Source organism: Plutella xylostella, chromosome 3 (assembly GCF_932276165.1).
Source record: "Plutella xylostella chromosome 3, ilPluXylo3.1, whole genome shotgun sequence".
NCBI classification, from domain to species: Eukaryota; Metazoa; Arthropoda; class Insecta; order Lepidoptera; family Plutellidae; genus Plutella; species Plutella xylostella.
In genome coordinates, this window is record NC_063983.1 from 6,086,824 (window position 1) to 6,112,395 (window position 25,572).

The 25,572-nt window shown below is 39.5% G+C and overlaps 1 protein-coding gene across 3 annotated transcripts; it reads left to right on the forward strand.

Annotated features, from left to right (window-relative positions):
* The first annotated feature begins 861 nt into the window (after nt 1-861).
* On the forward strand, nt 862-23,186 carry LOC105382778 (neuropeptide CCHamide-2 receptor). Of its 3 annotated transcripts, XM_048622761.1 has the most exons (7): nt 862-1,507; nt 3,612-3,831; nt 5,609-5,772; nt 14,927-15,120; nt 16,322-16,442; nt 18,580-18,762; nt 21,807-23,186. In XM_048622761.1, exons 1-7 carry the CDS (start codon nt 1,308-1,310, stop codon nt 21,979-21,981), a joined length of 1,257 nt encoding a protein of 418 aa, XP_048478718.1. In that variant the 5' UTR covers nt 862-1,307; the 3' UTR covers nt 21,982-23,186. The 3 variants fall into 3 exon arrangements, with proteins under 3 accessions (XP_048478718.1, XP_048478712.1, XP_048478715.1); XM_048622755.1 differs by lacking the exons at nt 18,580-18,762; nt 21,807-23,186 and adding an exon at nt 18,086-18,203 and having other exon boundaries at nt 881-1,507; nt 3,612-3,837; XM_048622758.1 differs by lacking the exons at nt 18,580-18,762; nt 21,807-23,186 and adding an exon at nt 18,086-18,203 and having other exon boundaries at nt 938-1,507.
* The last annotated feature ends 2,386 nt before the right edge of the window (nt 23,187-25,572 follow it).

The window sequence follows — 25,572 nt, forward strand, 5'->3', positions numbered from 1 at the left end:
ATGAAAAGGTTCTCAATGAGAAAATCACCAAATTACTTCTAAACGGAAAATGGTAGCATAATGACGCCTTAAGCAACATTGAAGTACATTGAACAGAGCATCAGGATATTACCAACTAAAAACGGTAATATTTTGTTCAAATTTTAAATTAAATATTTGAAAAAATTGGGGTCGTTTGGTGTCGACATTTTGTGAGTGGAACTATTATATTGCCCGTGAGTGTATTTCACTAGCGGGGTGAACAGATCTAAATTGTTACCTGTACATTTTGCTACCTGCATGATAACAATAGAAGCTTGAGCATGTACAAATAGGTACCTATTTGTTCATGCTGAAGCTTCTATTGTTAATTACAGCGCTAAACCTAAATCTACAGTTGAGCAGCCGCAATGTTCGGTTAAGTTGTTTGACGTTGGTTTGTTAGCACGGTGGGCAGCGCTCAAGATCCCAGACCACAAAGCTCTGGGACCATTCTACTAAATAACTCCAGTGAGAGGTTGCTATACTTAAACTACTTACTTATAAAATAAGTGATTTTTTTTGATCTTCGAGTTTTTTAATTTTCATTGTATTTTTTTAAATTATACTAAGTACCCACTTATAATTATTTGCTAAAAAAAATTATCTTCGAAAAAATATATATTTTTTAAATCACAAATTATATTTCCATACATACGTAATATTGGTATAATTGTTATGTTTCGACGGGCAGACAAAAATACGGAAAAAGATATAAGACTTTATTGAAAAAAATAATAATACTATTCTGTAATTCTCACAGAGAATGTAAATAGCGGAATTGGTATCCAGCTAGTTTTAGGTTTAGATTAATTAACGAGAAATACAGGTTTGTTGGCTTGAAGTTGCTGTGTGTTCAGTGACGGATTATGTGTAATGGTACAATCAAATGTGCAACAGTAGTTGTAGTCATAAGTGACTCGCCCTTTTCGCTGTAGATTTGTAGGCACTCACGTGATAGGTCGCATTTTTGAATTAGTACAATGCACTTTAGGATATACATCTAGTATCTAGATGTGCAAGTTTTCTCACGATGTTTTCCTTTAGCGTAACTCATTGGTACATGTCAGCGCCGAGAATCGAACCCGCATCTCTGGCGTGAGAAGCGGGCGCTTACCCGACTGAGCTACCACCACTCTAAATCAGTATAATTCTAATGGAAAATTCAGCCTTCCTCACCCACCTTATACCGGCTACCTATCCAACTTCCTCGGTCGAGCTAACCTGCATCCCACGCTAGCTCATTCCTGTTCTTAACATACGCTTTTATTGTTCCAGATACAGCTATAATGTCGCTACTCCCAGTGAACGCTTCGAGTCTGCTGGACGACAATCTGACCGACAGTGAATACACTCCATACGAGGACCGGCTAGAGACCTACCTGGTGCCGGTGTTGTTCGCCATCATCTTTGTGGTGGGGGTCCTGGGAAACGGGACTCTGGTCATCGTGTATGTCAGACATAGGGGCATGAGGAATGCTCCTAATACGTGAGTTATTTCTTTACTTTGTCTAAGGTCTTCGGCCAAAGGTTCAGAGGGGTCACTTCGGAAAAACAAAACTGCAGTAGGTACTAACCACAACTGTATTTTTGTATCTCGTTGTAGTAAGTATGCTGATTGTGTGACCATTTGTGTTCATTCGTTGGTTGATTTAGTGAGTGACGAAGAGTAAGAACTAGCATCGTCATCAGGCAGTAATCATCCATTATTGTATAGCCCTCTTAAAACATCAAGAATAACATAATACTCTGCCCCCAGCAATCCTAATAATGACAACTTTTTAAGGGAGTTGACCTAATGCAAACTACCTCGTGCCAGTTCAGAGGGTCTAGTACAGGTTTGTTAGATTGTCGGAAACTAGAAAAGTTTACGTTTCCTCTCATACAAAGTGAGGCATCTAGCGGAAACTATCATGCAACTTTTGACACATAATGTATGCAGATGACAGAAGAAAACGAAAACTTTTATAGTTTCCAAAAATTGCAAAACCTATAGGTACTAGCTAGACGTACTGGAGGGCGTCCCACCCTACGTTTGCCAGTCCAGATCTCTCTGTGAGAACTCGTCTACCACAGCGGTTGTTAGTTCTATATGAGTGGATGAATATCAAACTGCCATATGTCACGTCCACGCAAAATTTGGGAAATGGAGGTTTTTGTTTTCTCTATTATTTAATGGTCATAGAACTTGCCCCGTGATTTAATCAGTTGACTTGTGACCTTAAGAATGTATTTTAATAAACAAATCCATTATAACACTCATAGAAAGGCGTAAAAGTTAATAAACAGTTTGGACTTATAGCAGTTTGATATGCCCATACAAGACTTATGCTGTTTTGATATGAGTCATAAGAACTTATAGTTGTTTGAAAAATACTAATATCATGGGCCTCAGGACTCAGTAAGACTAATAAAGTCTATATTCTATTAAATACAATGAAGTTAATCAACCAAAATTTATGGGTAGAAAAGTACCTACCTACCGTATTATATTCTACCCGATACACGGCCCTGTGCTTACTACGAAAATGCTTTGTGATTGAAATGTGGGTTGGAAAATTAAAAGGATTTGAAAAAAACTTACTTTTTTAACGGCTTTTTTCTCATGGATGCCTTGCACTTATTGGAACTTGAAGGGCATAGGCAAACTGACATTTTAACGGAGAACACGACCAAATCAAAAACTCAATTTTTCGGGTAGGTGGACATATGGCAGTTTGATATTCATCCACTCATATACGGCATATGTGATGAATAATCACTGTGCAGAATATGCAGTACTTTATTTTACATCATTAGTAATCGCTCCTCACCTTAGAAAGTTTAAGACCTTCAGTTTCCAACTTCTTCCGTCACTTTTATCAGTGTTAATAATCTTTTAAAGACTTAAATATCAAAGACTAACTTTATATTACTCTCGGAAGGGTAGAATCTAGCATCTTAAGTAAAATAGTGGAAAAGTTATGAATTTCAGCTAAAGGGAACATTACAGGTTAATCTTAGTTGGATCGTGGTATATCATGGCATTTACAGAGTTACAGAGTATACATAAATATATACTTACTTACCTATAATGTTTATAAAAAATTCTATACCCCGATTTATTCGTAAAGTGCTCTTCGTTAAAGGGATAAATGGGGACTTAAAAGTTTATAAGTAGAAACAATATTGCGCGAAGATTATAATTTAATTACCGCAAAAGAACATCAACTCGTTTACGTTTAAATAATTATCAACTTCATACCTTTTCTAAGGTGAATTTTAATGTTATGTGCCTAACTTTAACGATTTAAACATTATTTTCTTTCTTTTCCACCACGAAATAATAATTTATCCTACCAAAATCTTGTTTATTACAACCCTACTACTTCTTATACAGTAATACACTTCTTCAGATCTAACTATAAATTGGTAGCGATTCTAAAATGAAATTCGGTTCAAATTTAAAATTGGAAGAAGTACGGGAAATAAGCTTTGCCATCAGCCAATCATGAAGTCGAATTTAGAACAATTTTTTTTTGAAATCTTGACATTGTTGATAAATTTCAAATTTACTACTCAATTACCCCAGTAACACAAATTCCCTCTCCCAGGTACATATTCTCCCTCGCGCTGGCGGATCTGCTGGTCATTCTAATCTGCGTTCCATTTGTCTCCGTGATCTACACCCTGGAGTCGTGGCCTTGGGGCGAGCTGATCTGCCGAATCTCCGAAGCAGCTAAGGACGTCTCTATCGGCGTGTCAGTGTTCACGCTAACCGCCCTGTCGGCGGAGAGATATTGCGCTATCGTGAACCCGTTTAGAAAGCTGCAGGTACATGTTAGTGGTCTTGCTGAATCTTACTTACTCAATGTTTGTCAAACTGTGTTGTTATGTGTTGGTGTGAATGCTTTTCTGAACGCATGGCAGGGCTTTGATGATTGATCCATAAGTAGGTAGGTTAATGATAATTATGTTCTTCATAGACAGCGAAATATGCATATGGATATAATTTAATGATCAAACGAACTTACCTAAGTGAAGTTCGATCTTAATTATCCTGTTTTGTCGGAGAGATTATAGTATTCGGGACAAGTACTGTAATAGAAAATAATAACATAATATGATTTGACATGATCTGAAGGTAAAAAAGGTACTTAAATACGATTCTGTCTCACACCCATCTCTCGACTTTGCAGAAGAAAGGTCACCTATTCAGACCAATGCAATTATGTAAAAGTAAATAAATATCTTTATCGGTGCTTCAGTTCCATTTCGATGTCTCGAAAAGAGAGAATAGCTTTTGTAAGTGCTTTTCTTGAAACTGGTGAAAAACTTATTAAAACATATTATATTATTTTTAGAGAGAGATTCACCTCTGAATACTAAATTTTGCATCTAGTAGTTTAAACTGAGCATTGGCAGATCAGTCGGCACATATTTATTTATATATTTAGGTAGCCATCTGCCAATATGCACTTCGAGCAGTCTGTGGGTATGTAACGCTTTTAACCAAATGGGCACTTTACGGAACTGTTTGGCAGAAGAATGACCTTGTATTATTAACAACTTGCATTTAAAAATAAACCTAGTAAACACTAAAATACATACTTAAATATTATAATAAATGTTTGTATCAAAAACGACAGGACTGACGTAAACATTTAATTAATCATGGTGCGTTATTAAAATAGTCCTGAGAAATTGAAACATAACAATGACTACTGTTTATTTAATAAAGAATTTCATACGAAGCAACTGTTCGGGGAAAAGCAAGTTATAGATAAAATCTCAGTGGTCATTCAAAAAAGAACGTGCTGAGAAAATATATTTTTACGAGAAAATCTAGTTTAACGGTCCAATAGAAACAGTGACCAATCGGATATAAAACAATATTATGACCACAAAACTATTTGCTTTGGAGGACAAAGTATTTTATATGAATCATTAAATTTATTATTTTCAATAGCATTTTTACTAAAAGTGCCTGAACAATCTCTTTGTCAAAATACCCCTTTAAACATGTTATATTTTTTTTCAATTAGTGTTATGTCTAAATTGTGCCTTTACAAGAGTGCGCCGCGGCTTCTTTTTAGCTCAGTCCTTACGCTCGCAGCTCGCCTCCTGAATAAAACCTTGATTACACCTACCGAGGTACCGAGTAGAGGTTGCCGAGGCAGTATTCTCGGCCAAGCACTCGGTCAATTGCCGCTCATTGTCCGAGGATCGGCCGAGGATACTGTCTCGCCACTCCACTCGGTAGTTGTAACTAGGGTATCAGTGTAGTAACAGCCTTGTCTATGTCTATAGCTCTTAGCGATAAATCCGCCTATTTTTCATTGCTCCTAGTTTATAAGTAATTTTTGGTTTTACAATTGGTTTTGACTAATAAAGTAAAGCTGAGGCCAAACCTGCGCGACCAAAGCGACTGCGAAACGGGAGCGTCTGCCGCGCGACGGACGCCTACCCATATACATCTATGGCGCTTTGCATACCTACGCGAACTACTAAGTCCTACTAAGTCCGTCGCGCGGTAGACTCTCCCGCTTCGCAGTCGCTTTGGTCGCGCAGGTTTGGCCTCAGCTTAATATTCTGTTCTATGTTTGTTTAGCTGCGCAAGCTACCGCTGGTCTGCGCGACGGTGATCTGGGCGGCGGCGCTGCTGTTCGCGGTGCCGGCGGCGCTGTTCTCCAGCACGCCCACCGTGCTGCTGCAGGACAACATCACCATCTACTACTGCACGCCCTACCCGAAGGGCTGGAAGAATTATACCAAGTGAGTGCGAGGAAAACAAATAAAGCAATAACCTAACCTACCATTTAGCAAAAAAAAAACAAAACGAAAATCGGTTCAGCCGTTTGGAATCTACGATAACACACAAATACACAAACTGGTTATTTTAGAACACCTCTCTTTTTCCGTCAAGGGTTAAAAAGCTTTTTGGCTTTCATGGAAAGTTGCAATTTTCTAGTTAGATCGTCTTTTATTGGAGGCACAGAAACGGACTGGGTGTAATAATCGTGTCACCTTTATCCTATCAGTGACAAACACAGCTAGACTAGGGTTCATTAAGGCCAGTCAGATTAGCGTCAGTCGCTGACTACCCTCCTGATGCACTAACAGTTAGACTAAGGTTCGTTAGAGCCAGTCACACTAGCGTCAGTCGCTGACCACCCTCCCTGCGCTGGTCGTGCATAGCGCTAGTCATGGCGCCGGTGATCTGGGCGCGGCGCTGGTGTGCGCGGTGCCGGCGGCGCTGTTTTCCAGCACGCCCGCCGTGCTGCTGCAGGACAACATCACCGTCTACTACTGCACGCCCTACCCGAAGGGCTGGAAGAACTATACCAAGTGAGTCCGAGGTTAACAAAAGAAACAAAAAGTTTTTTGGCTCTTGTAGAAAGTAGCGTTTTTTGAGTTAGGTCGTTTTTTAGTTGAGGCGCAGAAATATACCGGGTGTAATCATTATATTCTTGTTCCCTATATCGTATCAGTGACAAACAAAAGCTACACTAGGGCTTGTCACCGTGGTGGAAGGTTAGCCAGTCGGATAAGCGTCAGCCGCTGACTACCCGGGTGTGCTGGACGTAGGTAGGTATATAATACTGGATGATTCAGGAGAAATTAGCAGATTATATACTTATTTACCATAATATAAATATTGCTATTGGTGTGTAATTTCAACCTGAAATAATATTCAAATTGACCTTTTTTTTTTTTTTTTTTTTAAAGATTTTAGTATCACTCCACAGACTTTATGTCCGTGCCTTTTTGAGAGATCAATATATTGTGAGAGTTTGGTTGTTTTTTGTCTTCATCTTTTAACTACTCACTACTCAATGTGGAAGCTTATAATATATATATATTTTATCTTTTATATATATATACCTATATTTTATTAATAATTTTTTTTTTTTTTTTGCACTCCTGGAGGAAAATCTACACAGACACCTGGGAAGGGGACCCAGGTAGTGTCGGCCTTTAACCGACTAAAAACCCCCAGTTGTGCATTTCTTGTTTTTTTTTTTTTTTTTTTTTTTTCTTTGTTTCACACAGTCACACTTACAATTATAATGGCAACAAACATTTGAAGAATAGGGCCAGTGTCAGCTGTCTTCAGAGAACTTAACAGACGCCTGTCAGTGGCCACACACTCCTTTTGTCATCGCTGTTGTTTTGCCTGGTGTTAATGTGTGACAGTGTTCTTAAAACTATCTTAATTTTATTGGTTAGTTCTTATACAGATAATATTAATTCATGATATACTATACAATACCTACATATCAAAACTATACAATACATGCTATATACTATACATAACAAAACTATAAAATACATGCAATACGGTTTGGCCGTCAATATAAAATTAAAATCAAAATTCTCCTATTCCGCTCCATTTTGCGTTGCCAAAAGCCTTGATTGCTGGGCAACGACCTCTTTGTCCCGATTTTTTATTGCCATCTTTAGGTTGTACTCGAGGATCCGTTTCTTCGGTGCTGTTATTGCCGTTTTAGCGAGGTTGCCGATAGCGTCCTCGGTGTCATCCGCATAGTAGGTGCAGGCGGAGGTGTGCCTCGACAGCGCCACTACTGCGTGAGGTATGCTATCGTGCAACTTTATTTTATCTTTTGTTTTTATGATAATGACGGATTCGTACGTCAATCCCTGTGCTTCGTGTATGGTTAAGACGCGTGATCCCGTTCCTTCTCCAAACCCTTGGCTGGTCAGGGTCTCTTTTTCTTCCTGTGTATGCGTCAGGAATAGAGTGTTGGTTTGGGATTTTGGAATTGCTGCGTCTGTAAACCTTTTCAGCTGCAGGGATTGGATACGCGTTGTGGCTGCGTATATGCCTGAGTATACTTCTCTTAGGGCGTATGCAACATCCATGGGGTTTCTGTATGAGCACAACAGCTCCTGGGTGATGTTTGCTACCAGTGTTGGGCGACTGTACCTTAGTTCGAATAGGTTCTCTCTGTCTATGTACGGTAGCTGGTTGATGTCTCCGATTAGAGCAATATCACTGGCACGGGACAGGCGGGCGGCAATTACGATTGCCCCGAAATGGTTCATCAGGGCCTCGTCAATTATCAGGCGTTGGCATCCGACATGTTCTCTAAAGCCGTTTACTAGGACTGATGCCATCGTACGTACCCTAGTTCTAACCATGTCCCCGATCCTATGCGCTAGCCTGTTTCGTATATCGACGGCCGCCTCAGTTGTCGTGGTGATAATGGTGTCTTTGCTCACATCGAAGTTATTTACCACCCAGGTTGTCTTCCCACATCCAGGTACCCCGTTCACCCAAGCGATGGTGGGCATCGTCCAGCTATTCCAGGTAGCGTTAATGGTTTCCGCTTTTGCTAGGATTTTGTCCTCTAGCATAATCCTGGTACACTGAGCTACGACCACCATTTGGTTGTTGTGTGGGAGAGTGAGTTTCGGGATGTTGCGTTCCCAGGGCACGAATCCGCATTCCTCGCTATAAGCCGCCATATACGCTCCAGTCATTTTGCCTCTGAGGACTTGGCAACTACTGTTATCGTATATGCAGGCTTCGGCCTCCTCGAGTAAAACTTTTAGCCGGCTTTCGTTCTCTTGCCTGTAGGTCTGCATGATCGTTTTGCAGGACAAGAGATTTACCTGCTTTGTGGCGGTTGTAATTGCCATAAATTCGATGGCGGCATTCTCTAGATGGTCGTTTGAGGTGGTAGCTGTTTTCAGCTTCGGTGGGACCACCTGGCCCATATCCGCTCGAGTAATTTTCCTCTGGGCAAGCCTTTTTCCAGTTTTAGGTTCTCTGGAGATTTGGCGCCTCTCGGGTGTCCTCTGTGGTTTTCCTATAAGGCTTGAGGCAGCTGCTTTAAAAGCCTGGAGGAACCCTTGGACACGCCCTTGCGATGTTAAATTGTGCATCCTCCTTTCCATGTTCCGTTGTTCTGAAGCGGCGACAGCCCCAGCGGTCATCCTCTCCTGTAGGCGTTCAGATCCGGTGACCAAGTATTCGGCTTGTTGGTGGCAGTTGTCAATGCCCCTCGCAAGTATATGACCTTTGAGAAAGCTTAGATCTTCGCCTCTGTCCTCGTACACCACTATTTCATGATGTTTTGAGGCTTTTAGGCAACCCAGCTGGTCAACAATTTCGCCTTTCCTATACCCCATTGCGTCTACGCTTATTATCCTGGGGACGTTACTGTCTAGCGCTATCTCTCCAAGCTTACTGAGCCATGAGCATGCCTGAACGAACGGGGTGTCGTCGGCCCACTCGAATAGTGCGATGGTCTTGTTACGCCATCGCACTAGTCTGCAGGGCTGATTTCCCACTAGGGTTACTGGCAATGCGTCGTAGGCTTTACGCTTCATGGTAGCCTTCGATGTGCTCCCATTTAGGAGAGAGGCTAGGCCGGGTGATATGGCCACGCTCTTTCGCGCCCCTGAGATACAGAAGCTGATGCCGAGTCTTTCACTGCTTCCGTCCATGAACAGAGCCACGCTTCGGAGTCTTAGTCTAGCTTCTCCTTTTTCTCCACAATCCAACAGCTGATGTGTTGCTGTTTCTTTAGGAGTTGCTTGTGGTGGTGCTGTGATGGTTGTGACTGAGGCTTGATATACTGGTATTGATTGCGGGTCGGGGCGGGGTATGGTGCTGTTTCTCCTGGCTGCTACTCTGAAGACACGATCTGAATAAGATAGAAAATGAGGTCTATGCTTGGTGTCTGCCAGAATATCTTTTAATTCTGACTCCACCAAATTCCTGTCTATCAATGTCTCCAGATCTTGTCTTGCAGCAAGGAAACGGGGGCAGTCGAGAATTATATGCCAGACCGATTCAATGATGTTGGGGTCGCATTCACATTCTGGGCTTTCTTTGAGTTTAAATCTGTACAAATACTCTCCCATCCCCCCATGTCCAGTCAGCATTTGTACGTGAGCAGGGGTCAGTTTGGCACTTCGCGTAATCCGGTAAGCTTGGTTGACATCCGGTAAGAATTTACGCGTGACTGCTCCTGTACTGGATGTCGCATATCGGTCTTGCCATTTCCGGACCGATTCCTCTCTGATCTTTTTCCTGACATAGGACAGGGGGACTTTGTCATAGTCGTGGGAGGTGCTTTGTAGAGCTGCCGTTTTGGCGAGCTCATCGGCTCTTTCGTTCCCGGCAGTTCCAATGTGTGCCCTCAGCCAGAACATTTTTATCTCCCTGCCCTCGCGCACGACCCTCGCAATGTTTTCCTTTATGCTTCTTGCCAGGGGGTGGCTCAGTTTCGGATTTCGGAGCAGATCGAGTGATGATCTCGAGTCGCTCAAGATGTTCACTTTGTTATCCGTACTAGAGCTCACCAGTCTTGTTGCCCTGTGAAGGGCATAAAGTTCCGATTGGAAGACCGTGCACGACGGGTGGAGACCAAAAGTCTCGGACAGTTTTTCTTTTCCATCCTCCCACCAACTTAGGGCGGCGCCGACTTTTCCCTCTATCTTGCTTCCATCCGTGAAGATTTGGGAACCGGTATGCAACGGGTTGGTGTTTTCAAAGAACTCGTAGTTGGTAGAGGTAAGTGTGGACGGATGTGGTAAGTCCAGGTACCCTACTTTCCGTTCGAGCTCTTTGCCTGGCGGGAGGTAGTCGGTTGACAAAAGTTTTTTGGATTTGTACAGATTTGCTGCCTCCTGTATTCTGAGATCGAGAGGCAGCAATCCCGATAGTGCCAGTGCAGATGTGAGCGACACTGTTCGGTAGGCTTTGCATATTTTCTGCGCGAAACCTCTTTGCAGCGAGAACAGTTGTTTTTTGTTCATTTCCAGTTCAACGGCTTCCGACCAGACGCTTGCGGCGTATGTCATGATGGGCTCCACTACTGCGATGTATATTGTCCTCACAATTTCACCGTTAAGTCCCCAGGTTACTTTCGCCGCTCGCGCTAGCTGTTTGTAAATATCCGCTGCCTTTTTACACTGAGCGGTAATATGAGCTTTAAAAGTTAACCTGCGGTCTATGATGAGGCCCAGCAGTTTTATTTCCTCTACGAGATTAATTTTTGTGCCAGCCATGGATAGTTGGGGTAGATCGTACTTCATCTTCTTTGTTAGTAGCATCGCGTTGGTCTTATGCGGTGCGAAGTTGAGTTTGTTCCGAGTTCCCCATTCCACTATTCCATTTAGTACTTTGTTCGCTGACTCCTCTAGGGTGTTTACTGCTTGACCTGTGAAGACAAGGGCCACATCATCTGCGAAAGCTTGGCAATACACTCCCTCAGCCTCTAGTTTGTGTAGCAGTGAGTCGAGTATGATGTTCCAGAACGTCGGTCCTCCTATGGAGCCTTGGACACATCCTTTAGTGGTTCCCTTCTCACATGCTGCACGAGCGTAATTGACCTTGATTTTTCGGTCACTGAGATAAGAGCATACCATCTCGTACAGATTTCGTGGGCACCTTTTCTTTGTCAGTTGATGTTTTAAAGCGGGCCACCATGCGTTGTCGAAAGCACCCTCTATGTCCAGGGAGATGAGAATGACGATGTTTTTACTGTTTATTCCCTCTCTTAGGTGTTCTACGAGGTCATAGAGGGCGTCCTCGGTTCCTCTCTGAGGCATGAAGCCGTACTGTTTTATGTTAAGCGTCGGGAAGATATGCCACTGGAGGCGACTGACCATTAGTTTTTCAACAATTTTTCCGAGAACTGAGAGTAACCCTATTGGTCTGTAGGATTTTGGGTGTGTATAGTCCTCTTTGCCAGCTTTCCGCAAGATAACCACGTGGGCCGTTTTCCATTGGGATGGGAAATGTTTAAACGATAAGCACTTATTGGCTATCGCCATGAACACCTCCCTATCGCACTGAATGGCTGCGCCACAGATATCGGCAGTGAAGCCATCGGATCCGGGGGCTTTTTTTGCGTTCATTGCTTGTAGCACGAGGTCTATTTCTGCGGCAGTAAATGGTGGATCGTCATCTTTAAGATCCTGAGGTATGTTCTTTGTTTTTTCTCTCAGTTCCGCATGGAATAGTTGGTCGGTGCTTACGGAGTCATCTGGGTAGAATGTCTTGGCTAGGAGTTCCGCCGACTCTTGGGGGGATAACGTGTTGCCCGCAGGGTCTCTTAGAAGCATGTCTTCCTGCTTGCCGGAGGTTTTCTTTATGACCCTGTAGATTTTGTCCCACATGCTTTCTTTTTCCTGAATCGTACAGAACTCCTTCCAACTTTGTGTTTGGGCTTTCTCGGCTTGCTCGGAGTACTCTACTTTGGCTTTTTGATACTCTTCTATGACGTGAGGCATTCTGGAAGCAGCAGCATTCCTTATTCTCCTTTTTTTCCTCAGAACATCTTTTTTTAGATCTTCAAGCGACTTTGACCACCATGGGGGCTTGAGTTCCCCGTTCCATTTTCCTGCGGTTGGGATGGTTTTTTCGCAGGCTGCATGGATGGCTTCAGTATACGCTGAGATCATCTTTTCAAGATCTTCTGGGTTATCACACTCTTTAACAGATGAAATTGTAATGTTTTTCTCAACTAGGAGCAGTTTCAGTTTTGACGCAAATTTCGACCAGTTCGCCTTTCTGGTGTTATAGATACGCGTTGTGATTGGCTTGAGATGTTCTAGTGCCTTTCCCGTGCGCATTGCGAAAGTGATAGCATTGTGGTCTGAAGTTATGAGATTTGCGTCGACTTTCCACTCTTCGATCTTACCCAGAAGGGACGTACTGCAGGCGGTAACATCTACCCTGCTTTTGCAGATTTTTCCATTTCTGTAGGTTTCGAAGGTTGGTGTGTCTCCTGTGTTGAGAATATGGAGGTCCATTTCTGTTAGGAATGAGCTGTATGCCGCTCCTCTGTCATTTTCCGAGACGCTACCCCACCAGTGACTCCATGCATTAACGTCGCCTGCTACAATAAGGTTCCGCGTGTTCAATTTGCCACAGAATGTCTTTGTCCTCTGAATATACGGATCTATTTCCTGATCCCCCTCAAAGTAGACTGATACCAGGCCCAGTTTTGTGCCCCCCCCGATCACCATGGCTGCTGCCTCGGTTTCCGTGACCAACTGTGGGTCGTGGATTACCTCCAGCTGGTCACCGAAGACGATGATGGCTGCCTTTACTGGTTTTTGTCGGTTAAGGGTACACTGGATAAGGCGTGTTCCTGGTTGTTGTTTCATATAGCCATGTTTACCCACGTAAGGTTCTTGAACAAGGGCTATTGAAACATTCGTCGCCTTCGCCACCTGGTATAGTTCCGTGGTTGCCAGTTTGGACCTGTGAAGATTTGCCTGGATCATTTTTAAATTGTTGTTGTATTGGTCCGAACTTTGGGGGGATGATTTATGCATCTGTGTGGAGCCTTTAGCAGTAAGAGATTCGCGACCGTGCTATAGCATCCCATTTTGTTCTTTCGGGACACTCACTACTGAACGCGTTGTGCGACAGGTCGTTCCTCTCCCCATTGGCTGACGCTGAGCAGTTTTTGCACGTGGGCGGGAGTCTGTCCAGTCGCACCTGACATTTCTCCCATGTGTGTCAAATTGACCTTGATTTAGACAAATTTACACCCGAACTTAAGACTAACTGTAGGTAAGTACATAAAGATGTTTGCAAAGCGTGAAAGTGTTACTCAAATTTTGGCTTTGTGGCTGACAGAGTCAAAACTTGTTTGTTTCTCGCCGATTTATGAAACTCTAAATCAATTTATGAAACCTTTTGTAATTTGTATGAATAAAGGAGCTAAAGTTTTAATTAAAGGTGAGTAAAAATAAATTGAAAGGTACGTACCCTATAAAGTAAGTACCTAGATGATGATGACAATTGATCCACTTATATTTAAGTAATGTACATACAAAGTTTGCCCTGCCTGCTCACGTCTCCCCCAAATCACTCTGTAACTGTATACATGGAACGGGTGATACGTCACTCTGGGACGCTCCTTAACCGCTTGATTGCCGGGAAATCAGACACAATTGAAATTGTATTGGGTCTTACCCGGATCCGCGCTTCGGCATTCCAAAGGTTAACAACATTAAGAACATTCTGTATTTTTTATTCCATAAGAAGCGATTTTGTTTATTTGTCGCCATTAAAATACTTAATCCGTCTCCGATTATCAATTTTTTAAATTAAACTAAGACCTTATAATTAGAGAGTGCCTTACCCTCCACTACATACACATAATTATATCTTCTCGTATCTACTGAAACATTTGGTAGTGTCAGGAATTGTAAACCGCGATGACAAGATGCGAAAACCACACGTTCCGCTCTCGAATGGGATGGGGTAAACCACCTCCTAGCAACTGGATTAGCACCCATATACTCCAACAATATTGAAAATTCTTCGAACTGCTCCACTCCGTACAATATGGCTGGCTTAACCACAACATTCTGTGGTTCTTAAGATATTTTGTGTTATTAAACTTCGTGGTACTTCGTACAAGGATTAATTGCAGTGGAAGGTAACGAACACATCCACGCTAAGAGCCAAAGTTTCGACATTATCTAAACGCTCCGCCAATACCTTTCTATTGTTTGTTTAACTCTAAGATCTATGGGTTGGACGGTGAAAACTAATTTGAAGATGGTGCCATCGCTTAACCCTGAATTCATTATTGGTATTGGTTCAGTTGATCCTATAGGTAGGTATCTAATACTTAACTATTTGTTAAAGATTAGGTTAGGATTAAATTTCCTCCATTCAGTTCGTACAAAACAAACTGTCAGATTACACATAGCAATATTTCCTTTTTAACGCACGTAAAAGTGAAATAAATATAATATTGCTTTGATATAATCATTTTGTCTGGCGTTCTGACCCGAAATTCTTCTGCCGTTTCCATTCACGGCACGTAAAGGGCACGTTACCACAACTGCCAATACTTGCTGATCAACGTCACGTTTCCGTACCTATTAATCTTATTGCCTTTTGTATTTTCATTTTTCTTTATTGCAGATGGATGACACTGTCGAAAGCGGTGATTTACTACGCGTTGCCGCTTCTGGTGATTTCTATTTTCTACTCGTTGATGGCTCGGCGTCTGCTGGCGAGCACCAAGGAGATGCCTGGAGCCCTGCATGCGGGGCAGGGCGAGGCCCAGGCCAAGGCACGCAAGTCTGTGGCCTGTATGGTGCTTATTTTTGTTATAGGTGAGGTAAAAAATATTAACTTAGTTTTTGCTAGGATAGTAATTAACCGATAATTCTACATTGCTGTGTACATACCTCATTATTAATGCGAGTAGTGTCTCCGTTAAATTGAATTCAGTAAGAACTTTATAATACGTTGTTTTTAATAGAGATATAATGAGGATAAAGAAAACTATGCCACAGAATAATAACTAGCACCTCCTATGCATAGCCATAACAAAGCTATTTACCCATTCGTCACACACGTCTCTGCCATCAAAGCGCAACGAGGTATTATTATTATTAATAATAATGACGTATAATAAGTACATATTTTACATTAGAGTTTTTTTAAGGTCAATATGAAATCAATAAATATGTCTCATCTTGACTGAGTCTGCTACTAGATAATATTATTGGTGAATTTCAAGCCTTACCTAAGTGGAATAACAAGTCTACTCGTGTTATCATATTTTATGAAATATAACAAGGAGATTTCCCCGATTTTCATATTTTTCTTAGAAATATTTAACCTCATATTATGTAAGTATCAGTAAGAAGTAGATTGTATCAAAGTTAATAAGAAAAATCTATGCAAGCTACTTGAGTAATAATTTTAATCAAGATCTTTAAAAGTTACATATTTTTATCCTATAAATTGTCTCAAAGTGATTCAAGACACGCCGTATTGAAATTAATGTTTTCTCTAACATCTGTTCTAAATTGTTCTTGAAACAAGCTCCTTTATTGTTCTAACTGAGTTACTTTCGTAAGTCGTAACACAGTCGATTGCTTCAAATTGTATTATGATCGTATTAAATAACAATTCGCTTTTAAATCGATATTCTATTCGTACAACTTAGTTTGTTACACGATGTATACTTAAATGTCAATCCTTCTGTGTATTACTTATTTATACAAGCAATAAAAGAGTTCCAGTTGTTATAGCAACAAATTACTCCTAAACGGAAAAGGGAAAAAATTGGGGCCATTTGGTGTCGGAGAAAGATGAAAAAGTTTTGTATGTATGTTTATCTTAACTTGGTTCAAATTTATCCCGATTAGTACAGTTGAAATAAAATTGAAAATCATTTAGATATACTTATAGTTTTCTTGTATTGTGGTGTATTTTTAATCTTTAGTTTTTCTTTACTAACAAACATATTATTTGTGAGTAAAATAAAAGTAAAATTTGTAAAATATTTTTCTTTTCTGTTGTCAGTATTCTTCGTATGCTTCCTGCCGTACCACACGTTCGAGGTGTGGTTCTACTTCTCCCCGACGGCGGAGAACGACTACAACGACTGGACACACGCCTGGAGGATCATCGCCTTCTGCTTGAGGTATGTTTTATACCTCTGCGAGTCTATTCACCTAATTAATGTGCAGTCCCAAAGTAATGGCAAACTGTAATTTTCTATTTATTATCTGTGAGGGTGTAAGTCCCTGCACCTGGCTCTCTCGAATGGAACCTTTGTGCATATCCCCAAGGTCTAAACTGCCTTCCTAAGCTTGGACCCACCACGCTGGTCCACAGCGGGTTGGTGCATGGGTTCACACATCATCTAGGTATATGTGGTAGATCTAAATATGCAGGTTTCCTCACGATGTTTTCCTTCACCGTAAGAGCGATGGTATACATTGTTCTTAATTTCCATATAACTCATTGGAACATGTCATAAAACAAATCAGCTTCTATTGGTTGAATTTTAAAACTGATTTTCATGAGAATAGCTAAAAAACCTCCCAATCAAATCACTTGTAAAAGCAAAAAGACGCCTTTACGTTCATAAACCGATAGACACGAGCTTCGTTTTTGCTCGGAATAAAAAAAAACAGACGCTATGTTTGCATTCAAATCCGACTTTCTGTGTTGGGTATTTGCTATAATTTATTCCATCGTCTAACGTTGGCACTAAAAAAAATATTCTCGCTACAATTTCTACGAGGACGACAGAATTTGTGTTAAAAATTATCTAAAAAAATCTAAGTTTATAAATTAATAGTCTAATACTTTAACACTGTTGTGTCGAAAACCCACTGGATTGGGGTAAACAAAATAGGAAGGCAATAGGAAGCCCGTGGGATAAAATTGTCCTATTAATATACTTAATTTAACGTTCATTAATTTCAAATTGCTTTCATTTTTATCTGTTCTTAGAATTTTAAATGCCATCTTTTGCTGTGGAATTCCAGTATTTCTGTGAAATTTATTTAAATTATAGAATGAATATTAGATCTGGCTTAACAATAAAGCGTCATCCTCTCATTCGAGAAGACGTGGCCGTGGCGTCAAATCCTGATGATTATTTACAAATTGTGGAATTACCACGGTCGTGCATTTAAGGTGTGCTCATTCCTAAACGGTGATACGGCTCGCAACTTATCAAATGAGAACGTAATCTTCTAAAATGTAATGCGAAAAGGGAGTCACGGTTCCGAATCACCGTCACCTTTGACCTCTGACTGTGGAATCCGCATACCTACGTATCAAATTAATAAATACCTAAACAAAAGAAGAATTCATCAATGTTGCACAATATTAATTTCACATCGCCTTTTGGATCATTCCATGTCCACACATTTATTTTATTAACTCTATCTGTGTTCTGAAATACCACGAATCCACGATATAATAATTTTATACATTTCATCAACATCGCACACAGTTTATTACGATAACGACATACAATTTCTGACACACATAATAATTGAGTAGGTACCTAGTTATTATACAAAGTTATACTTTTTAATCAAATCACTAAACTGCTATTTAATGTTGTACATACCTAATTAACTAATTATCTCGTGTGTGCACCCTATCTCACTGAATATTAGTACTCGATTAGAAACTAATCATTAAAATTTACGTCGATATGACCCCATGCGACTAGTTCATATAATTTTCTTCATGCGTGTAGTTAAGGGTTAAAAGACCTCCATCTACTCCATTTCCCATCATCTTAATCCTTACCCTCTCCAACAGCTTCCTCAACTCCTGTGTCAACCCTGTCGCCCTGTACTGCGTGAGCGGCGTATTCCGCCAGCTGTTCAACCGCTACCTGTGCTGCCGGCTGGCGCGCATTATTACTTGTGTTTAGAAATTAGGCATTAAAATTGCGGTCAATATGACTACTTGCGAGCAGTTATGTAATTTTCATCATGCGAGTATTTAAGGGTTCAAAAACCTCCATCTACGCCATGAGTTCCCAAATGTTAACCCTCACCTTCACCCTACAGCTTCCTCAACTCCTGTGTCAACCCTGTCGCCCTGTACTGCGTGAGCGGCGTATTCCGCCAGCTCTTCAACCGCTACCTGTGCTGCCGGACGGCTCGCATTATTACTGGATTAGAAATTTATCAGGGATCAATATGACCCCATGCGAGCAGTTATGTAGTTTCCTTCATACGAGTAGTTAAGGGTTAAAAAACCTCCATCTACTCCATGTCCCATATCTTAACCCTTACTCTCCCCTACAGCTTCCTGAATTCCTGCGTCAACCCTGTCGCGCTCTACTGCGTGAGCGGCGTGTTCCGCCAGCTCTTCAACCGCTACCTGTGCTGCCGGCGCGGCGCGCTGCACCCCACCTGCAGCTCTCGCATGTCCCGCACCGCCGTCTGCGAGACCTCGTTCCGGAGCACGCACCGGCATCGATGCAATAGGTTAGTTTGCAAGGGTTGATTGGCTTTTGTTTCTGTGTTGTTTTGTTTTGCAATGTCGGTGAGGGGATTGTGCTGCTCGTCGTTACAGCTAAGATTATTCCTGTGACTTTATGCAGATGTTTTGAGTTTGAGATATTTCTATGTATATAGATTTTTATTTATTTATTTAGGTTATCCTTTATTACACAAATATAAAAATAAGTGTACAAAGGGTGGACTTAAAAGATTTTGTCTATCAACTTAAGGTATGAGTCGTATACAATTAAAGAAAATTAATTGATACTTACAGATTTCAGACTACTTTTCTGTGTCAGTCATTGTGAACTGTCTCAGGAATCATCTTAGCTGAAACGAGGAATAATAAAATTGGTGAATTTAGTTTTCGAACTGTCAAACTGTCGAAATACCTAAATACAACTCACAAGTGTCATAATGTCGATAATCGTGTAGAAATGCATGGTGAGACGTTAGATTTGCAGCTATATTCTTCCTTTTTGAGGTTGTGCCTCGCTCGGACATTGTGAAACAAGAGATTAGTGTTTTGAACAGTTTGGGGCGAGCCAAATTTTGTTAGCAGCGTAGGGAGGTGGGTGTAGTAAACATAGTGCTTTTATTAATGGCGGCGCGGAAAATGCAGCTTTAGAAGTGTTGGAAATTTCTGCTCTGTCTAACTGTTAAAGCTTTGCTTACTATGGGTAATGCACTGTCAGTTTTTTTATTATTAAGTATAGTGGGTTTTAAACATTTTATGTTAATATTACTAACGCACTGTCATAATATTTAAATACAGTAGTTGCTTTTTGCATTTTACGATAGACCAATATTTATTTTCTCCAATTCGTTTAATTGTCATTATTTAAAGGCAAAACAGGTGCTGTAAAAGTGTGTACTTTCAAAAACAATTTACCACCATTAATTATAATACTACAACCTAAGTCCAGTTAATATCTATGAACGATATACTAACTTTGTTGTACTAACATTAGTCTCATATTAACCTGCCTGTTTTGCCTTCAATCATCAAGATCAACTTAAACTTTATCTGTAACATCGAACAAGGAACCTGCAGTACCTTCCTACTCCATCCTCATATGATTTCATTGAGTTAAGCTGAAACTAACAACATCTCCGACCATCAACAACAACAGGAAAAGATAAATGAGGCTGAATATGAAGCTCTTTTTTCAAAAGTCTATAATCTAAGAATAACATACAAAATCAAACGTTCCCACGTTCATAATCATATCAGACTGACGAATTAAACAATACTAACATTAACTAAAAATAAATAGGTAAAGTGCTAAAAATATATTTAACGGGTGAGTTTTCTTTACTACTGGTGCTGGTACTTATGGTATATTTGTTACTGATCTGGTGAAGGTACTCGTATGATATTTTTGAACAAATAACATATTTTTTTTAAATAGTAAATTTTGTAAATGTAATAAATATAAAATAAAATAAACTTTTCAGGGAATACTCCAAAGAAGAAGATATTGCACTAGACACATGCAGTTCGGATGGAGGATCTAGTGATTAAAGTTAAGACAAAGTTAATTTAATTGTCTGTGAAGTATGAATAAAATTGTAAATATTTTTTTATACTTATTATAAACCTAATTTATGTTTTATATAAATAAATTTGTACATTAAATACATTTATGATTACTTAATTCGTCAGTAAAATAACATTGTATATTAATAATTTAATTTAAAAAAAACATCAATTAACAATCATGTTTTGGGATACGGGCCTAGGCCAAAGAACGCAATATACCTACTAATAAAACAAAGCAATACATACCTCTCTATCTCTCTCACCTATTTCATAAAGTACCCATAATATAGCTACTCCCTGAGCAAAGATCCATTGTAGGTAATTTTATTTAATGTGTACCAGCCGTTTCATTTCGTTTAGGTGAGGCCATAAAAACGCTATACCGCCGTTAACAAATTCCAATAACTGTCTCCGAGAACACATAATAGGATGAGACGACGAAAGTACACGTCTCTACAGTGTAGAATTCTATCAGTACTACACCCGAGCCACTAGTACAGGTTTTCCAATTAACGTTAACGAAAAGTTAAAGTGAAAGTGAAGTTTACGTTCTCTCTTATCATCTGCATAAGTAATCTGTAAAAAGTGTAATGATAGTTTCCCCTAGAGATTCCGCCACTTTATATTCGAGAAAACAAAAAGTTTATAGTTTTCGACAAACTAGCATACCTGTTCTTACTAGACGTACTGAAATTTGAAAATGTCGTAAATCTGAAACATAAATTTCTTAATTTGTTTGAGGTACTTACGTTTCTTTTCAAATTCTTAGTAATACACAAGGATAGTTGGTTACATTCCCTTTCCTCTGAAGAAGAATAAATTAGATTTGCATGTAAAGGTTCTTTGACCACATCGCAAGCCCAGCATTATTGCATTGTACTTATTAAATTTGAGACACGTCTCCCTGTCCTTTGGGTGGCTTTGTCATACCCTCATCAAAAGATAGGACTTGACTGTCTTGTTATAAAAAGTTTTTATTATTACAAGATGCTTTATTCGTGGATCGCGTAATTTCGTTTGTGACCGCTGATCCAGCTCAATAGATTTTTACTTGGCCAACGTAATAGCTAGGGCATTTTAACAAATAAAACCCTTTTTAACATTATAATATGTGTAAGTATTTTATATTAAACTTAATCGTTACTTAGTAATAAAAAGTAATACTAATTTCAATAGAAATAAAGACGATCACTTAATATTTTAATGATAATTTTCTGAGTGCGGCAGCAAGACCCGAAAATAAATAAGTAGGAAGCTACTTCAAAATTTTTTAACCATTACTTGCCCCAACCGGAATTCCACATATTTCATATGTGAAAGTTGATGTTGATGATTTTTATTCTCACTTAGTACTCATAAAATATTTTGAAATATATTACCACACTCTTTAATTATTATTAATTATGTTATTTTGCACTAATTTTCTTTTTTAGCCATCTCTCTATGTTTGATGTTGTTACAAAATTATCTCTATCAACTTGTACAGAAATCCAACAGAGAGCGTGGTCATATCCAACTACGACTACGGCAGTACGAAGAAGAAGAGCAACATCATCTCAAGGAACAGTACTGATGGTGTCAGCGGAGTCACCATCATGACCATCCGGGACACCAGTGAGTTCATCAACGGAGACGCCGATGAGAAGTGCGTCAATAGATAAATCATCATCATCAAATTCAAATTAAGATTCTTGTAAATTGACTGTTTGACAAGGAATCTCAGCGTTACAATCTTCAGCGCTTTGTGCGTGAGAAATGTCAAACCTCTGATATTTGAAATAGTGATTGCCGGGATAGCGCGAAGGGCATAATCTTTGACGTTTCTCGTGTAAAGTGAATTTTGTACGATGGGATTCCGGGCTAGGGTACCGATCAGTGCTCTCAAGCCCCACGTCCACCGAGGGACTGGCTGGAAATTATTAATCAACACAGTAATAAAGATTTTCAAAGGTTGGATTAAGCAATCCGATTTTTCTGCGAACATTGATTGATGGGGCGTCCCAAATGGAAAGAAATTTATTTTTCCAAGTCGAAGTTCGGACGCTAGGGAACAAAAAATAACTCAGAGTAGAATCAGACTCAGTTTCGACCAAACATTTTTGAACTTTATTGCTTTGATCATAGCGTTTGTAAATGATATATTCTTTTTTCTGTGGCAAAGTGATTACTTTCTGTGAATAAGAAGTAAATTAGGAACGCCTGTATAGGAATGCTGGAAAGACATTTAAGTTATTGATAAAATATATGTCCCTAAATATTGAATAAGTAATTTAAAAAAATCTATGCATTGCATACAATTTAATGTTCTATGTAATAGTAGTACTGTAAATAGGTAGTAGGTAAGTACTTATATTAAATGTAAGATTAAAATCTATAAATAGAAAAGTTCTCAAAGAAAATAGAAGCAGCGCCATTTTGAGTATTTTTTTATATTTCCCGTAATTCTTGACACAACGAACTTATTTTTAATGTAAATATTATATTATTTATTTCTATATAATGTTATTTGTTGTCGATTAATTTATTCAAATTGATAAAATGATTCAAAACTATTGTTTCAAAATGTTTCTCGTCGGTAATTTAAGTGAATGTTAACATAATATTAAATATTAATGTAATTATAGGAATTCTACTTGACTTTGACCCCTTTCTGATTAAAATGACATTTTTTTCCATCAACGTGATAGGTACATAATAGGTAGTATCAACAAATATTTCTTCCATGCTGGCTATTTTGAAAATAAATTACCACCATAATTATTGAAATATCAAGTTATATATGTACATACTGTTAACTTTAATATAGACCTGAAAATGCTGCAGATTTGTAAAAAAAATGAATGTACTTATTTAATTAAAATGATTCAAATAAAAGTGTCATGTTCTTTTAAAATATTTTTTTCATTACTTATAAATATATTTAAGATTGACGTATTGAAAGAGACGAAACAAGACAACAAATAAATATTGTTCATGATATTTTATTCATATTTTCTTTGTAGAGTTGATTCTGACTTGACCGTTTTTCATGGGTCAAATCCAGTCAAATCCAAACAATAAGTTACGTCAGATTTGACAAGCGAGCTAAATGTTTGGTGGTCGTAGGCCCACATACAAAAAAAACAAAACGCGACACGTGAATCAGTGAATCATAAGAATAAAGTGTTTGAACTGGGGTCATTATGGGGGGCAACTTGGGGTCTATGTAATTCTTTTCTGGCTGTAAATTAACCATGCACCACCACGGCCACATATTGGTAGGTACAGTACATATTGCTACAAAACAACAAAGGATTAAGTATTTATAACACAAAGTTCCAGAAATCACTATTTACCTCTATTCAACATCAAACGTATTTACAGCTGATTTTAATGTGGATTCAATAAATAATCCTTTGATCTTATATTGGGAAATTAGGTTAGAATGTTTGCGGCTGCACAATTTGAATGCATTTATGTATTTAGCCACATGGTGCAGCCATTTTACAAGCGGTCAAACAAACATAAATTACTTACTGATCGATTAATTTTATACACTTACGAGCAATGAAAAAGTTCTGCATGCAATTGACGTTATGTCACTTAGACTTTATCATTGCTCGTGCCTCGTGAGTCTAGACATGCGAGGCGCGTAGCTTACCTTACCTTAGGCCCTGGTCTCCTATTTACGCCGTAGGTCTCGTCCAGCATCAAGCCGTAGGCCGCGTCACGATGCTCACTATAGAAATGTACTGACTCTCCCTCACACGCCGACGTTGGCGCGTAGACGTAGTGAGAATCGTGACGCGGCCTACGGCGTGACGCTGAACACGACCTACGGCGTAAATAGGAGACCCGGGCCTTACACCACGTAAGTTTCCGTCAGCTACGGAAACTTTCCGTCATTTTTCAACTCTACTCGTGACCCCCCGTTCACACTAGTCGTAAGTCGCATAAGACGAATGCTCTGGTCACCATACACTTTATATGGCGCTGTTCACATTGAATGAGACGCAATTTTTGCGAAAGTGTATGGTGTCCAAAGCATTCAAATTTTAGTCTTTTTACGACTAGTGAGAACAGGCTGTAAGTGTATTAGTTGAGTGTGTTGCTGAATAATTAGATATTTTTTCATACAAAGTGTGAATAATATTCCGACAAATAATAAAACCTGATATTTCGTAGCATTCGGCTCATAATGCTGTTGATCCCGGAATTCCCTAGAGAATATATCCTAGATTCTACAGGGTTGAATTTTACCAGTAAACTTCCTGTTAGCAGGTCAATGTACGCAACCCACATATTTTTTATGGAGTAGGTATTTCACTTTATAGGAACAAGTAACATAGCTTGTGTTTAATTATAATCAAGACGAAAAATGAAGGATTGACAAATGTCCGAATGTGCAATATCCAATCTATGGTTTCTCTTAGAGCCAAACTATACGTCCCTACTAAAGTTAGGTCTGGGATTACCGCAGGTCATATCCGCAGCAATATGCACAAGATATACCCTGTGAGCTCAAAGTTCAGCCAATAATTTAGAATTTCTAGAAGCTGCGCTTTATCGCAAATTGTAAGAGGGAAAATGTTTCTCGCGTTGAAAGGGGACGAATTGTATTAGCTCAGGGAGAGAGTGTGTGAGTGCCCTGACAGAGATTTCACGTACTCTGTCCCATTGTGCGGTCGCTGGTGTGAGTGTTGTGTGTCAACTCAAACATTTGCTGAATAAAGGAGACACGTAGAAAGGTGTCATCCTGTGTTTCTTATTAGCTATTAGTAACGTGGACTCTATACTTAGTAACAAAAATGAAATTTCTTTCTTTGGATGCATTGCACCAAACCTTTCGATAGCAGAATCGAAATGACTAAAAGTTTTCCGACTAAAGTCATAGTTAGTAAACTACGTTTATAAAACAAAGCACACATTAAACAATAGACAGGTCTATTCAGGGCTGATGGATACCCTATTCAGGGTGGCAGCTGGCAATTAATGCTGAACAGAAGACAAAAGACGATCGACGGATTGTGCGATGATGATGCTGGCACGGGCGCGGGCGCGGTAAGTATTGACACCCTTTACTTACCACACGGAAATAGAAAATACACTCACGAACAATGAAAATGCACCAAATTACTCCTAAACGGAAAAGGCTAGCTCAATGATGCAGTCTGCAATATTCAAGTACATTTAACTTTAAATATTACCAACTAAGAACGTAAATATTTTGATCAAATTAGAAATTAACCCCCTTATTCATAGAGAAGTTACAG

What these genes read in the sequence shown, in the direction of transcription:
- LOC105382778 (XM_048622761.1), top strand. Translation starts at nt 1,308, where the DNA reads ATGTCGCTACTCCCAGTGAACGCTTCGAGTCTGCTGGACGACAATCTG. An exon ending in ACCCGTTTAGAAAGCTGCAG is followed by an intron (nt 3,832 to 5,608) that starts GTACATGTTAGT and finishes ATGTTTGTTTAG; the next exon opens with CTGCGCAAGCTACCGCTGGT. An exon ending in GGTGCTTATTTTTGTTATAG is followed by an intron (nt 15,121 to 16,321) that starts GTGAGGTAAAAA and finishes TTCTGTTGTCAG; the next exon opens with TATTCTTCGTATGCTTCCTG.